Source organism: Platalea leucorodia, assembly GCF_965183815.1.
Source record: "Platalea leucorodia genome assembly, chromosome: 9".
NCBI lineage: Eukaryota > Metazoa > Chordata > Aves > Pelecaniformes > Threskiornithidae > Platalea > Platalea leucorodia.
The window spans coordinates 36,128,055-36,143,795 of NC_138831.1; the positions used below are offsets into that span (position 1 = coordinate 36,128,055).

At 35.3% G+C, this 15,741-nt stretch overlaps 1 protein-coding gene across 2 annotated transcripts in view; it reads right to left on the reverse strand.

Moving 5' to 3' along the window:
• The window catches only part of CGNL1 (cingulin like 1), a gene marked incomplete at its 5' end in the record, with an annotated part of 44,787 nt that overhangs the window by 7,666 nt on the left and 21,380 nt on the right, over positions 1–15,741 (reverse strand). For both annotated transcript variants that reach the window (XM_082322802.1, XM_082322801.1), the window contains 6 exons: positions 2,804–2,893; positions 3,720–3,881; positions 6,371–6,541; positions 7,196–7,348; positions 13,642–13,746; positions 14,069–14,275. In XM_082322802.1, coding sequence (XP_082178928.1) covers positions 2,804–2,893; positions 3,720–3,881; positions 6,371–6,541; positions 7,196–7,348; positions 13,642–13,746; positions 14,069–14,275 — 888 coding nt within the window. The remainder of the gene's footprint in view (positions 1–2,803; positions 2,894–3,719; positions 3,882–6,370; positions 6,542–7,195; positions 7,349–13,641; positions 13,747–14,068; positions 14,276–15,741) is intronic.

Sequence of the window (15,741 nt, forward strand, 5' to 3'; positions counted from 1 at the left end):
GGAACGCTTTACCAAAGGGAAGTGAATGATGCAGTCAATGCAATTTTATCCTTCTGTATTTATTCTAAAATTGTCACGGAAACTAACTAGTCCATTTTTCACACTTACTGGAAACAACTCTGAAGTCAACAGACTCATGTTTGCATTTTCACAGAATACAAGAATTGATGAGGGTATCTTAAGTATTTTTCAACGATGTTTGCAAAACCAAAATGGCAAGAGGTATTTCATTTCACTTGTTTGTAGGAAAACAATCATGTACTAAAATGTTCCCTGTCCCTCCTCACTTTAGACTCAAAGGGCAGCTGAACACTCTTGCTTTCTATGTGTGCGTGTTTGCTGACCATTTCCAGAGTTGCTAATACCTTATAATTTAAAAGCTAATAGGATATGATCCACCTTTCCCCCAACTTTTTTATTGTTTCCACTTTGTTGTGGCACCTCTCAAGAACAAAGTAGGGAAGATGACAACAGTGTCTCATGCAGCCATTCCCAGATTCAAAAGGTGTTTAAATTAAAAAAGGGTAACATTTCATGGTAAATGAAATACGAACTATCAGCTTTGCCAATGTTTATTCAAACATTTAGCTTTATGCAAAATTGAACCAGTTGTTTCAATTTGTTTTTACTAGAAATTTGAGTATTATAGTTCATTATCAGTATATTGAAATAACACATTTGTAATAAAAAAATCTTACAGAAATACAGATATTACCAAAACAAATCCATTATAATTTCTCATGTCATTATAAATGCTTAGCAGACCCTGAAATACTCTTTAGTAATTTGACTACTTAGTCATTCTGGCATAAAATCAAAACAAAGCAACCTTTGTAACTCATGTGTGAAATGAGAAACTCCAGACCTCAAAATAAACACGTCTTTTACCCATTATGTAACATTTTGGTTAGCTATCTGTACTTTAGGTTTCCATTCAGTTAGCAAATTAACTTACTATAGTACCCACTAGTGCAGCTATGACTAAGGTTCTTTTGTCCCAGACCTAAAAGACAGGCATAGACTCTAGTATTAAAGGCTTCCTAATTTAACAATAGCATGACCCCACATTATTATGGGTCCTTTACATTCTAGTTCACCCACTGACTCAGAGTCTGTACAATATCAATGGAATAACAGCAAAAAGACTATATTGCAATCAAATAGCATCTCAGTAACCTGAGTCCCAACAAAGTAGTAATGGTGCCTTGGTGTTTCAAGGATGCATGAAAGAAAGCTGAGCTCTAACTCACTTTAGCACTCTCCAGCTGTCTCAGTGGAATATACAATTTCATTGAAAAGACATAGAAACTAAGATTTTGCTTCCTGTTCTCCCTCTGAAATTAAAGCTATCCAAAAGAATGTCAGCAATTCTTTTTTTCTAGAGAAAGAAAGAGAAATGAAAACAGAACAGACTATTGTGGGTGGTACCTCAATGCAAATTGTCTCCTAGACTTCTAGGAAATTACTAAGGAGGTATAGTACTTAATGTAAAGCTACAGTCGTAGAGATGCTGTAATGAGTTATGCATCAATTTCACATCTTTCAGAATGTAAAACTAAGGCAAAGAACATTGTCTAGGCCGTGATATTCCAAGACAGCCACATCACCATATTCCTTTCTGTGGACTAATCGAAAACTTGCATAATACTGACTACTCGACCATGGATGCTCTGGTTACTTTTTCAGTCATCAGGCCATATTCTCTGCTTTTCCGGTTTATTATAAATCTTTGTTACAGGACCTATAATTTCATATGTCAGTTCTTTCAGACATCTTGAATAATATTATTAAGGCCTCTTTCTTCAGAACAATGAAATCCTAATTCTCTTAGACTTGGTGATTTCCAGCTCAGTGGTCTCATTTCCATGAGCCCACTCCACTTCCCCCCACCTGCACATTCACTGGCCTTACTGAAGACAGAGGCAAAATACTCATTGATTTGAGGAGGTATACTTTTTATCTTGATCGATACCTCATCCGACAGTTTCCACAACTTCTTTCTTCTACTTATACAGTCAAGAATCTTTTTGTTACTTGTTTGAATGACTATGATAGGTCTCACTTAGCTTGGCAAATCTCACTTTATCTTTACATTTTCTGCCCCATGAGACACAACCTTGTTAATAAATCCTTCTTCCCCTCTTTCTGGGCTATCTACTCATATAACACTTCTGGAACTAATGACTGATGTTTTTATGTGGAAAACGCTTTCCAACTGCCTTATCTTTGATACACTTTCATCAGTTTTTACACTTGTAATGAAAATAAAGCTTCCTTTCTGTTGAAACTGGCCAGCATCTTCAGTTCCGCTGACTTCACTAATTAATTCCACAATTTCCTAAGCTCCTCCTTCTTTGAAATCAAGAGTCCATTATGCTGGCCTGCTTTTCAGTAAGGTTAAAAAATTGTGATCTTTCAATCTAAGATATGTTCTACAACCAGGCCTTCTCTGATAGCCTCACCACCTACAACTAAGCCTAAGACAGCATCATCTATGCATGCATCACTGACTACTTGATGAAGCTCGCTGCATCAAGAATATCAGAGGATGATGCTGGTCTTCAGTCTTTATATGCAATCTGTGTCAGTTTTCCAGTTAGGAAAACAGGAAAAAATTGGTCTGTGATGACATGGAGGAGCATATTTAATCATGTTTGTGAACCTTGTTTTTTTGGATTTACATACTCTGCTTTAGTGTATAAACCCTACTGCTAATCATTATTTAGTTAATCAGTACTGTTTGTGATCCTAATAGCACTTTTTCCTCATCATTATACAACAGTTGGAAAAGTTGTTCAAGTACCTGTTCTCTGCATCTACTGATCCTCTCAGACAACAAATCCGAATTAGTCTTTTCTTCATCAAGCTCCAGTTCCAGGTGAGATAACTTGTCCTAAGTGGAACAAAGAAAAGTAATTTCAACATACTTTCCCATCCTCTTCAGATTACTACCAGGGCATTCTTCCTTAAACTTCAAGGACTCAAACTGTCTGAAAGACTAGGCTTGAAAAGCGAAATGCCTCTGAAAACACGTACAGAATCTAGAAAAAGATGGCAGGTACATAAACCTTTAAAGTGAATTTGTTTGTCTGACAGAAGTAAAATAGAAGTTTCATTTCCTTTTTTAATCACTCCCACCAATTTCAAGAAAATAAGAGAAATTCTGTAATGTTTCTAGAGACTGTTTTTAGAATGTCTAAGTTACATTATACATTTGGAAGACAAATTTCTTTTTGTATGAGTACAATGGTATAAAAGCGTTTGTTTATGGAAGTCAAATGACAGCTTGGTTGAACTGAACAGTTATGAAGCTAAGCCTGTAACAACATAGTCAGAATAACAATGTTATTTAGGCTCCTGAAATGAACTGATATTAGATGCTAAATAGACCTTACACTTCTAAATACTTTTGAAGTTCTGAGTGATGGGTCTACGAATGAAAATAAAACAATTTTGCCTGATAAACTCTAGAGAAATTAATTAAAAAGAAAGTTAATTAAAATGGTGAAAGAACAATTGCAATTTAGAACACATCATGCTACAATAGATATGCTAACAGATCACCTTTAGAATATACCAGAATAATTACTGCAGTAGTACTACATGGATTTTCAACAACATCAAGTTATTTTGTTTCTTCCCAGGCAGAATCCATGTGAAATGCTAAAATTATTTTAATCAGTTCTAATAAGACACCAACCCTTAAAAATGTCTTTTACCTCCATTAGTTTGATTTGTCTTGCCCGATCGTCTTTTAAGTGGTTTTTGGCTTCCAGTTCATACTCCAAGCCTTTCACAGTCTGTTCTAACAGCTGAGTTTTTGTTATTGCCTCATCCTGAGCTCTTTGGTGGTCCCTCAAGTTTTCTTCCATAAGACGCATCTGAAACAGTAAGATTATGGTAATACACTTTATACTGTACTTTCTACAAATAAGTGATGTCAGTAAAGGGGACTGACTACAAACATGACAGACCCGGAAGCGTGACAGGGATTGCATTGTGTTATATGCTTTTCACAGTAATTATTGTTTTATCCACAAGATGGCACCAAGAAAATAAACTTGGATTAAATATCAGGTCTAAAGAGATGCTTCACACTACAGGTTTTACATTGACAATTATACTTAGTGGGTTTTTTTACATTTATTTCTTTTTACCCAGTTACAGCAAGCCAAAATTTTTACAATTTTCTAAATGTTTATGTCTTTGGAACTTTTGCAATATTATTCCTTTCCTTTTCAGACTACCAATACTTTAGCTTTTAAATAATTATGTAGTTTATACGTCTGAGGCACATCGATGACAGCATTTTACCAATGACATAATTGCTAACATATATATATATATATATATGTATGTATATGTATTAGTATAACTTTTAGATATAGTAGGATTATCTGCTGAGGACAAAAGTTTCCTATTCTAACAACAGCGTGTACTCAATAAAATAATCTAAAACCTTCACAGTACTTTAAAATAAGTAGTGAGAGGGGTTTTAGGTGAGACTGTGGTCATTCCTTATACTTGTAACTTAACTTGTGACATGTATATAATACATGATGAGAGGTTTTCTTCCTTCACCATACAGTCTTCCATATTCTTCCTGTTTAGTCAAGTGCTTATTTTAGTGATGAAGCTAAAATAATGTATTAGTGGCTGTTTACAGAATTTGCTACCTATTGCTAAGTCCTGACAACAAAACATCGGACATCTGCACGACTTGGTGAACAGCTAGCTAAGTGCAGAGATTTGTGTATTAATAGCATTTCATATGCATTTAACGTTTCAGAATGACATTGGATTGACGGCTTTCGAGATTGGTATCTTTTATGTATCCACAAAGAACTTAACAAGAGACACAGCAATGAAGAACTACCACACTGCCTTGCAAGACTGTTTCATAATTTTTCTGGTAGAACAAGGAGATGATACTCGTGTTGCCATGATCATTACAATCCTTGGCTTTTGATGAGATTCTCAAAAAGAATATTTTGTGCACTATGACACCTACCCAGGAGGATTTTCACAGACAACACTCTTTCACGCTGAATGGAAGGACTATCTATTTGTACTTCTTGTTAGACACAAAGGTGGAGCAGATAATAGACTTTGAATTGTCCTGAATATTTAGCCTCTCTAGAAAGTCTGCTGATTAACCTGCCTATCCTATATTTTCAGATTTTGTTTCCTGTTTTGCAGCTAGTTGCCACACTACATTTTTAAAGCCCTGGGATTTTAAATATTGCCTCATGGAGATGCAGAATTCCAAAACCAGTAATATTTTGTCCTTTATATAGTGTTTGGATTATCTTTTTATCAAATAATGAAGGTTTCTTTTGTCCTGAAATTTTTCTTTGTATTTGTTTTGTAGTAATAGATAACACTAGAAGTATTTTTCATAACTATAAACACAGTGTGTATACATATTTACATACCACACACATATACATATCTTTATTTAAGTTGTCTATTCTCATTTATTCAACTTAAGAGCCACGTTCTCAATATCCCAGTTTTATCTTTCACATTTCATTACGAGTCTTCATCCCTTTACAAAGGCTCTCCATTCCTGAATGGAATAAACATAGAAGGAAGACAGAATAATATATAGGAACTATACTTTCTTCTATTGCTGTTCTTTTAAATTGAATTTAAAACGAGTTTGTTAAGGGGAGAGGGCAACATAAGAGAAGTTCTGAACTGGAAAAATCAAACTATTAAAATATTCTACATACAGAAAACATCTGTGACCGGTGTATTCTCATAACTCTTCCAATTACAGAACAAGAATATGCAGATCTTTAAAAGACTGGATTGCCTTTATAGCAAAATTTATATGCTAAGAGGCAGACACTTCAAGATTGTGGTTGATTCTTGGTTGCACAGACACCTTTGTCATTTAAATCTACAACTTGACTCATAAGAAGGAAGAGGAGAATGTATATCAACTCCTTTAGAGACAGAATTTGGTTTTGTGTTTGGTTTTGGTTTTGTTTTTTTTTTTCTAAATAACTGCTGTTTTGCTTTTTTTTCCCTAATTCAAGAATATTTCCATATTCTCAGTTCCTTCAGTAGCAGGCATTAAAAGAGCAGCAGATCATCAATGTAATCCTTGTCATATCACTTAAGATACATTCATTCATCAAACACCACATTTATCTGTCATAAACAGGAAACCCTATTTCCCTGGCAGAAGTAACATGCTGATCATCACCACGAAGAATGAAACTCAAAAGCACGCTGATTGAGATCAGTCTCTCATGATGAAGTACATAAAAGCGTGATAGCAAACATTCATTGTCTTGAAAACTATCTGAGCTGAATTCTAGGTCAAAGGTTAGAATTTGTCACTGAACTTATAAGTCATTACCTCATCTTGCATTCTCATGGTTGTCAGGCGTGATTTTTCTACCTCCAGGTTTTTCTCTTTTAATTGTCTCTGCACATCTGCAAGTTCCCTGCGATTTTTCTCCTTGTATTCATCAAGCTGGTTCTGCAGCTCCAGAGTTGATGTTCTTGAGACCTCCACCATTTCAGACATCTGGGAAAAAAGTACATATAATTTTTTTCCTAAAGTAGTGCTACAAAAGGTTTTATCACGCTTAATATACCAAAAGGCTTTTTTCCTCCAGCTTCAATATTCAGCTCAGTATTTTCAGATGGAAAATGTATCAAACATGTTCCCAAACAAATGTATTTCTATGCAGAAGTATGAAAACACAAAACAGTAAGGTTATTTTCTAATAGTACGTGTGGCAATTCTCTTTTTGTCTGTCAGCAGTTCTCCAGCTGACTGACGTAATGAGCTGCACAGTCACACTTCAGTATATCAATTAAGTTGTATGGTTTACACAGTGATGGCAAAGTAATTCTAATGGAGTAGCGTTTTGAGAATCAGCTGTAAAACACTGAAATATTGCTGTAGCATTCATTACAACTGAACACAAATCTGGGATCTTGTTTAAACAAAACAGAACTGTTTTACAACAGTATTTTGAGATAGCAGTGTTCCAACCACTGTTCCAGGCCTGAAAGCTTTTATTGATACCCTCTAGGTTAAAGAGACTAACAGTAAAGTTTGCATTTCACTTTCTTTTACACATTTAAAAAAAAAATTCTTTACAATTTGGCAGCTCATTTGCTTCTGTCTGTTAGATATTCAGATTCCTGCAGCCTCTTTGGAGTGAACTCATACCTCCTCCTGTAACTTTTCAACAGTCTTGTTCAGTTGCCATCGTTCATTCTCCATTTCATTCTTTATCTGCTTTAACTGTTCCTTCTGGTGAGTTTCATCTTTTAACTGCTGAGTTAACTGTTGCCGTTCCTGCGAAATACAACGGATGTTCTCCTGTAGTAGATGAAAAAATATATATAATGAAATGTAGACCCTCTTTTCTAATGCCTTAAAGGAATGTTATGTAACACTCTCCGTGCAGCAATAATACCACCAGCTGTTGTAACATTAAGATAGACTTAAATAAATAAAAAAAAAAAGTTTATGGAGTTAGCCAGTATAGGACAAACATTATTTTAGCAATGCAGCGCTTTGTCCTTCCTATAAATTCCTAAAACACTTGCACCATTTGTAGGACCAAATGTAGGCCCTTTTCATGATTCTGTTATGTGCAAAGCATACATTCCTCTGCAGTTGCACACGTCAGCAAATCCTACCTCCTCCACAAGGTTCAATATCCACTTCAGGATTCACATTTTCCTATACGCTCCCTTTAATGCTCCCTTAACAGTTTTCTCAACAACAACCTTTTTTCCTAGGTAAAAAAAAATAAAATAAAATACAAATCTGTTGCTACGATGAGTGAGAAATAACTAGCTGTGACTTTTTTTCCCCTGTTGGTATGCTTCTATAGCATGATGTCTCATTGTGACAGATGCTGTGCAAACAGAACTTTGCAGCTCCTAGCACAGAAATCTCCTTCCTGAAAGAACTTTTTCCATTCATGTTCAAACCAGCCCTTCATTATTTGAATTAAATTTGGAATGAACTGCAGATCTATGCTGTATGCTCATCTACCAGGAGCTCCAAATGTGTCTGCTATTACATTCAGGAAGTTTAAGAACTTACCACCCTCCAACTTCTAAATAGTGTCCATCAGCAGAATAACTGACTGTCCCTAGTCCATTCCAATACAAGAAAAGCAGGTTATCTTCCATCTGCATGTTGGGACTTTCACCTCTTTCTTCTCCCTCCATAATAAAATACCTTAATGGCCCTACTCTAAATAAACACTACAAGACTAGAAAAAGCGTTTGTTTTTAGGAAGTCTGAGAGGCATCAAGAAATTGATTAAAACCAGATTACGGACAGTTTAAATTGTTCCAACCGAAAAATGTAAATAATTAAAATCACCACAAATTGTAGAAAGCATTCCAAAACATTGTTTTACATTTTAATATTGGAAATATAAAGTTTTGTTGAGTATCTAATACCTATGATGCTTACTTCATTACACTTCAAAAAACTTTAAATGTGAAAACACAGTAGTATTTCTGTAGGCAATATAGATCAAAATATCAAGAAGTAATTGTTCTGTTATAAAAGAAAATAAAGAATATAATCAAATGTTAGAAGTTAGAGATTTCTTTAGATTCATTGTCTGTCTTATGTTCCTGTATAACCTGTCAACAAAAGACATCTCTGATACTAACAGGAGTTATGGTGGATGCCTAAGAAGTGTATACATAACCCTAAAACATGCTGGGGGCTAATAGAAGTTGCTGCTGAAGTCTTGGGACCCTGCTAATGTGCCATATTTGAACAGGTTATAAAAACCTCATGTGCGCCCCCCTCCTCCATCAGCCTTTCACAGATCATTTAACTTTACTGTTTGTTTACACATTCTTGAGAAATAAACTGGCAGACAGGGATCAGTGAAATACATTGTAGCAGATTAAGGGTACCAGCAGGATGCTGTTCTGCATTTCCAGTGTGCTGAAAAGGGAAGTAAACATCAGAGCAAATCTGGTCACTCTCTTTACTTCAGAGTTATCATCAACAACAACAAAAAACAACCAACCAAACAAAAAAAGCAATCACTAATACCAGAAGAAATTTCAGCTACTAACTAGGGCAATTGCCAAAATAGTAATAGGTATCAATAATTACAGTATTTAAGGAAAATAATACATAGGGGGCTTGATGCAAGCAGTGGATCACCTCAGCTTTCATCAGGTCATGCTAACTTTTGCCTGATTTTCAGATATGTAGCAGACTGAGACACCCAAGATTGAAATGTAGCTTTTCTTCCTTTGAGTTATATTCCGGCATCCTGAAAAGAAAAACCTATACTTTCCTGCATTGCATCTCCCCATTTTCATCAAGCTATTTTCACTCTTTATTATTAAGAAGGATGATAAAACAAATACTAAGTACATTACTAAAAATTAGAAAGTGTTGTGAAGTTGTAATAATTATTTCAATAGAAAATGCAATCTTAGATAACTGACCTGTTCCAAGGACAAATTTCGGTTTTGCTGAGTTTGTTTTTAGTTTGTTCAATAATAAACTGACAGGGGCAATGCTGCTTCAGGGTATCATGGGAACTGAAGTTCAGGTGCATCATGCTCTCATTCCCCCACATCTATTAACATCTCTCCTGCCCGTGTCCCTCTTGTGATGCATCAGTATCTGTTGAGCCATCTGATGTGCCATAAGAATCACAGGACTAAGCATTTCCTGGACCCAGTAAAGATCCTATCACTTTCCAGCCTCCCTTCCTGGTATATCACACTTATTAGTGGCGGGAGAAAGCAAAGGCTTCTCTGCGTACATATGAAGGACAAGACTGAAAAAAAATTTACACCAGTATTGTTTCTTACCAAATCAACAAGTTTTTAATGCACGATCAAATGGTTCACATGCACAACCATTCTCTTTGGAAAAGTGTATAAGAGCTGATTGTTCTTTGGGCTTGATGAATTCTACTTGGCTGGAAATTTCCTTACAACACTGTTTTGCATAATTTTCTTTTCAAAAATCTATTTAACAGGTGTCCATATTATGATCTATATTATTCAGCTAGTAACTATGCCATAGAATAATTTATTCTTCAAACAGTGAAATTACCACTAAAGCATAGTAAGGTCTGTTTTGTTTTGCTAAAATGTAGCCAGCAGAAAACTTGATAACATAGGTATAGGGTAACAATATTCCTCATGAAAACTGAGCATTGCAACAGAAGTGATCCTTGTTTTACAAAAAATCCTGCATTACAACATATACTACTTCATTCTTTCAATGTTATTCAGGGGAAATAACATGTCATATATAGTCTCCCATCAACATTCATTTTCCTTGGGCAACACAAATTAGGATATGGTATTTCCCTTTTCCAGATTAGCTGATAAAAGAGAAAACTACTGATAAAAATTAGCATGCCTAGCTTAACATTCATATTTGAGATTCATTTATATCGCTTTGCTTAACTCAAGTTTTAAAAAACATGATGCATTCAATACATTGCAACTGACTATCCAAATGCTGCAGTTTCCTCAGCGTCTAGCCTTTCAATGCACTATACTGCATTTCAATATTTGAAATTTGGAATGCCTACAGGACAGCTCAATAGTCAACTCAAGTATAACCTCTAGTTTGAGTCCCCTTTACATACAAAAATCCTGGAGTACTTTCCACTGGAATTGGCTGGCCTGTCAGTCACAGTGTAAACACAAGTCAAGTAAACAGTTTGTCAGTTGCCATTTCAAAGCCAATCTGCAGTGGCAATTAATTACTTTGTGAAGAAGCTTAAGTGTTATTTCAGCACAAGTAAGGCTAACTCTGCAGCAGAATTTCTCAATTTCAGGTTGGTGGACAGACTGTGGTCCAGAAGACAGGGAGCCATAAAATAACAATAGAACACACTCACATTTCCACATACCCAGAGAAGGAAAGAAAACAAAATGGGGGAAAACAAAAGTAGTAATTTGTTTTCATAGTAACCTATAGATTATTGTGATACTTCCTCATTTTTCCAAACAACATTAGTTGAATCATCTCTTTACAAAATTAATAATTTCTTTCAACTGATAACTGAAAATTAAGAACGTATTTCAACTTACAGTGCTCTGCAACACTAATTCTAAGTGCCTACCATTATTTACCACAATGAAAACTTCTGTTTCATATTCTTCCACCCATGGAAAGGATCCTGTATTCTGATTGTTTAATTTAACAAGCACAGAATACTTGGCACTGCCATTCATAATGTTGGTATAATTGATATTTTTTAATATATTGCAGTACCACATATGCTATGGTTAAGGTGCATAATAGTTATACTAAATTATTTCCTTTCCCAAGAGAGTTCTCAAGAAACTTCCAAAAGTCTTATCGATGTTGCAAAAATGTTAATATATATTTCATTTCTTGAAACAGTAGACTACATAGAGGAGGCTACCCTAAAACAGAGGTTATAACACATCATGAGACACTACAAAAAAATACTGCTTGCCTGACTAGCAAGAAAATTTCAATATATACTGAGGTTGATTTTAGACAAAAGCATTAAAACAAATTGTCTATAATAATTAAGTGTATTCCAGCTTTAACTTTTTCGAGTATAAATTTGGGATGGAGGAGGAATAGATTTGGCTATGTTTACAGTAACTGTTATAATTCTCTTCATATTGTCATTGTCTTTCTTACGCTAGTCCACCATTAAAAGTAATTCATGTTATGTAAAAAGCAAGATGGGGCAGTCAGGAATTAAGTTTCCACTGTGATAAGCATTATTACTGTGCCAAAGTTTGTAGCCTAAATTATCAAAGGTGACGGAAGGCCAAATCAGCCTACTGAACATCATGGTTCATTAAAACAAACAAAAATCTAAAGACAGGAATGTTGAATTGTTCTAAACAGAAGAGACCGCTGATTACATCCTGAAGTCCGTTAGTGCTCATATCTGGTGGAAAAGAAGTGTGTAGAATCAGAAAGAGGTTTAAACTTGGTGTGCCAGAAATCAGACATAAGTTGTGAATAAAATGACAAGACCGACTCTTCTATCTGTCACCTTTCCTAGACGAATTTGGAGACCCAGCCTGGAGGCAGCATTACTTGGCATGATGCCCTAAAGGATGTGTAAACAGAAAAGAAAGAACACACTTTGCAGGCATCTTGACCCAAAGCTAATCAAGATGTAGGAGATGCATATGGTGCATTGATTCATGTTGTGCAGAAAGGTCAAGCCAGACTGTGATAGAAGGGAGTTCTTAGAGAACAGTACTAAATGCAAGCCAACGATGAGCAACAGGCCATCTATTGTGACTGTGCAGATTACCAGCAATACATACAAGCAAATATGGAGAATCAGTGAGGTACAACAGATAAACAGATTTAAAAAGAAAAAAAAAACAACTGACCAAAAACATCAGATGAAACACTTATTGATGTAGTTACAAGGAACATCAGGTTAAAAACATCATTTTGTAGAAACAAAACTTCTTTATCCGTACTGTTAAAACCTTATATTCTTGAAGCACATTCCATTTTAAAGACACAGTAGTATTTTCTTGTTTTTGTTATTTTCTTCTTTTTACTGTAACTAACTGAACCATGAGAACATGCTGGTTAATGCAATCTTTCCTTGGTTTATAATCCATTTATAGACAAGTTTCATTTTCAGATTTTCAGAACAGTAATGTAAAATTTGTCTTGAAGACAACAAGGGGAAACATCTGTTCAGTTAAAAAAGGATCGCTAGCAACGTACATGTACCTCACTTTTGAGTCTGACTTGGTCAATAGAATCACTTAAAAGCTTTGCTTCTATAAGCAAAACTAAGAATTCTAAACTATGATACTGTAGAAATAAATGCTTCTTTGGTACATATAAAAGGTGAATCACAAACAGGAAAGATTAGGTTTACAACTTTTTCAGATACAGAATATGATGTCAATAAGAAGAGTTTTAAAATTTATACACATTCATCTCCTTACTAAACAGATCTGAATTTTCATTCCATCTGAATCATTCCATCTTTACTCATACACAATATTGCCAACATCCCTCTCCACTGCTCTGAAGCAGACGCATTCTCCACACGATTAATTTCTGGGCTAATCTGGGAGAAAGCATATCGTTTCCTGGATACTGAGTAGAGTAAGGAGCAAGGTGGAAAAAGGACTTCGTACAGAGTTTAAGAGGCTGCAGGTCCTAGTGATATGTGTTAAATTTCTCTGGTTTTGTGATTAAATATACCAGTCCCATGCAACATTTGCAAATAAGACAGGTTCATAAAAAATAAAAAGAGAAGCCAATCTCCTGACATTTGTCTACTACCAATATTTTTACTTATATCCAAGTACAGCTTTTTATTCTTTTACGTGTAAATACCTACACACAACCAGAGCTGAATGATCATTCAAAATAATAAAACAGATTTATAAAACCTTAGGCAGTTTATTTTGCAATTCATCTCCCTGAAATAAAGACTTTAGCAAGAAAACAATTTTAATTAGATGATGCTATGCTTTCAGGAAACATTTGAACATTGCAGTGAGGTCTGGACTTCAAAACAAAGTCTACTTCAAAAAGAATGAGATGTTACTCTGCAGAAAGCAATGGTGACTCAGGTAAACAAACAGGAAATTTAAAATTTAATTATTCCAAATTGCTCTTGTTCTTACCTGCATATCTTCCAGTTGCCTTTCCAAAGACCTTTTTAACACCATCAATTCTTTTGACTCTTCTTCAGCATGTTTCAAAGCTTCTTCTAATTGTTGCTTCTCTTCCTGCAATGATATGATTTGATACATTTAGAAATAGGGGCAAGGCCTTTAATCTGACAAGTAAACTGAGCTATAAAGTATGTTCACTCTGGCCTATCACTGATCTCCCCAGTTCCAAGCTGTGACTTGCTTTTACACTGGTTTTCACTGGGGAAATCTTTCCTATACAGGTTAGCAAACTGCATCCTGCTTCTCGAAAACCTGCTGGTTTTGTTTAGCCTTCCCAATGACATTGCCCATCCTCCTCTTTGTCAGTTTTTGTTCTGTAATGTATCCTTTGCAAACAGGAAGGAGACTACTTAAGGGGCTTGTTTTCTTAACTTACCTCATAACTCTTTATTTTTTTCTTCACTGAATCTTCTTCTCCTTTCATATTATCAATTTGTTTGTGCAACTCTTCAATTATACTCTCTAGTTCACCAACTGTTCTCTTCAACTGTTCATTTTCCTCACTCAGCTCTTTGACTTGATTTTCTATACTATTTCGCACCTCTTGTGCAGCATTTCTTTCACTGGCAAGGACAGCAGCACTCTAGTGAAAACAAATTATATCATGTTTAAAAAAAAAAAAAAAAAAAGATGCTGTTTTCTGACAGAAGTTTCATATAGCACCACAGCAAACATAGCTAGGATATAACATTAAAATGTCAACAAAATATTTAACTTAAAGTCTCTATGCCTTACAAACATGTATTTTTATTATTTGTATTACTGTGGGAGAACACAAAAAAAGCATTTTTTTTCTCAGGCATACCTACATGCTAAAGTAACATAAAACACTTGAGCAGTCTCATGCCTGCCATGACTTATTTTCACCTTAATATTTTCTTTTTTATTACCCTAAAATATTTTCATTACCAAATCCCATTGTTAGGTAATTCCAAGTAATCTAAAAAACTTAACAGACATCAAGTGTCATACGGACCTTTAAGAAAGAACATATTGATGAAGAGTGTCTTCCACAAGAACACAAAATTTAGGCAGTCTCGCCCCACTGCTTATTCCAAGCACTAACAAACAACACTCTACATCCATGCAACTACTTGTGGGACTGCAAAGTAAATCAATTTAGGGAACAGGATCAACTGTAATATATACACACACACATAATATAAAGAGATCTTGACACCAAAAAAAGGGGGGGGGGGGGGGGGGAGAAGAAGGTGTTACCAGAAAAAAAAGCCCCAATCCATTTCAAAACATGGTCCCACAAAGTGCTGTGTCAGCACAAAAGAGCAGACAGTGAGCAGGCATGAACAAGCAAGACTGAAAGTACCTTACAGTGGTATACTGTATACACTTCGTATTTTTTCAGAAACTCAAATCAATATACAGCACAATGACAAACTACAATAAACTATTCATCACAATTTATCACATGGTCATAGATTTTTTTTTTTTTTTTTTTTGGCAGGGTAACTGGCTGCAGCATGTAACTTTTCAGAGCTAATCATCACCTTAGTCTCACCACTTGCCCTCTCTAAAACACCCTACCATTTATTGTGGAAACTATGAGTGGAAGTATGTGTCTATATTGTTATACTATCTATACTGTTATACTATTAGACAGACCAGGTATGTACTTGTAAACATTTAATTCTGTGGAGTAAGGAGCTGGAAGGATTTAATCTTTGCTCTTCATTGACTTGTCAGTCAGAATCCCCTCCAGAGAACATAATCCGAGATATAATTTGTGGTTCTTGCTCTTGGGCATTCAGGGTCTGATACAAAGCAATACTCTGTACAAAGATCTGGTTCTCATGTATAGGCTCACTGCCTTCTACATCAAGACCTTAAACAACACTACGAACACCCAAACATACGTGAGTCAACCCAGACCAGTATTCTCTCCAGTGGCCATAGCTGATGTTTATAGACAAAAAGAGGAAGAACAACTACGGGGCGAGCCTTTCCCCATTACACACTCCCAGCTCTCACTGTTTTTCCTCCATGAATATATCATCCATTAATTTCTCTAATCCTTTTTGAATCCATTTA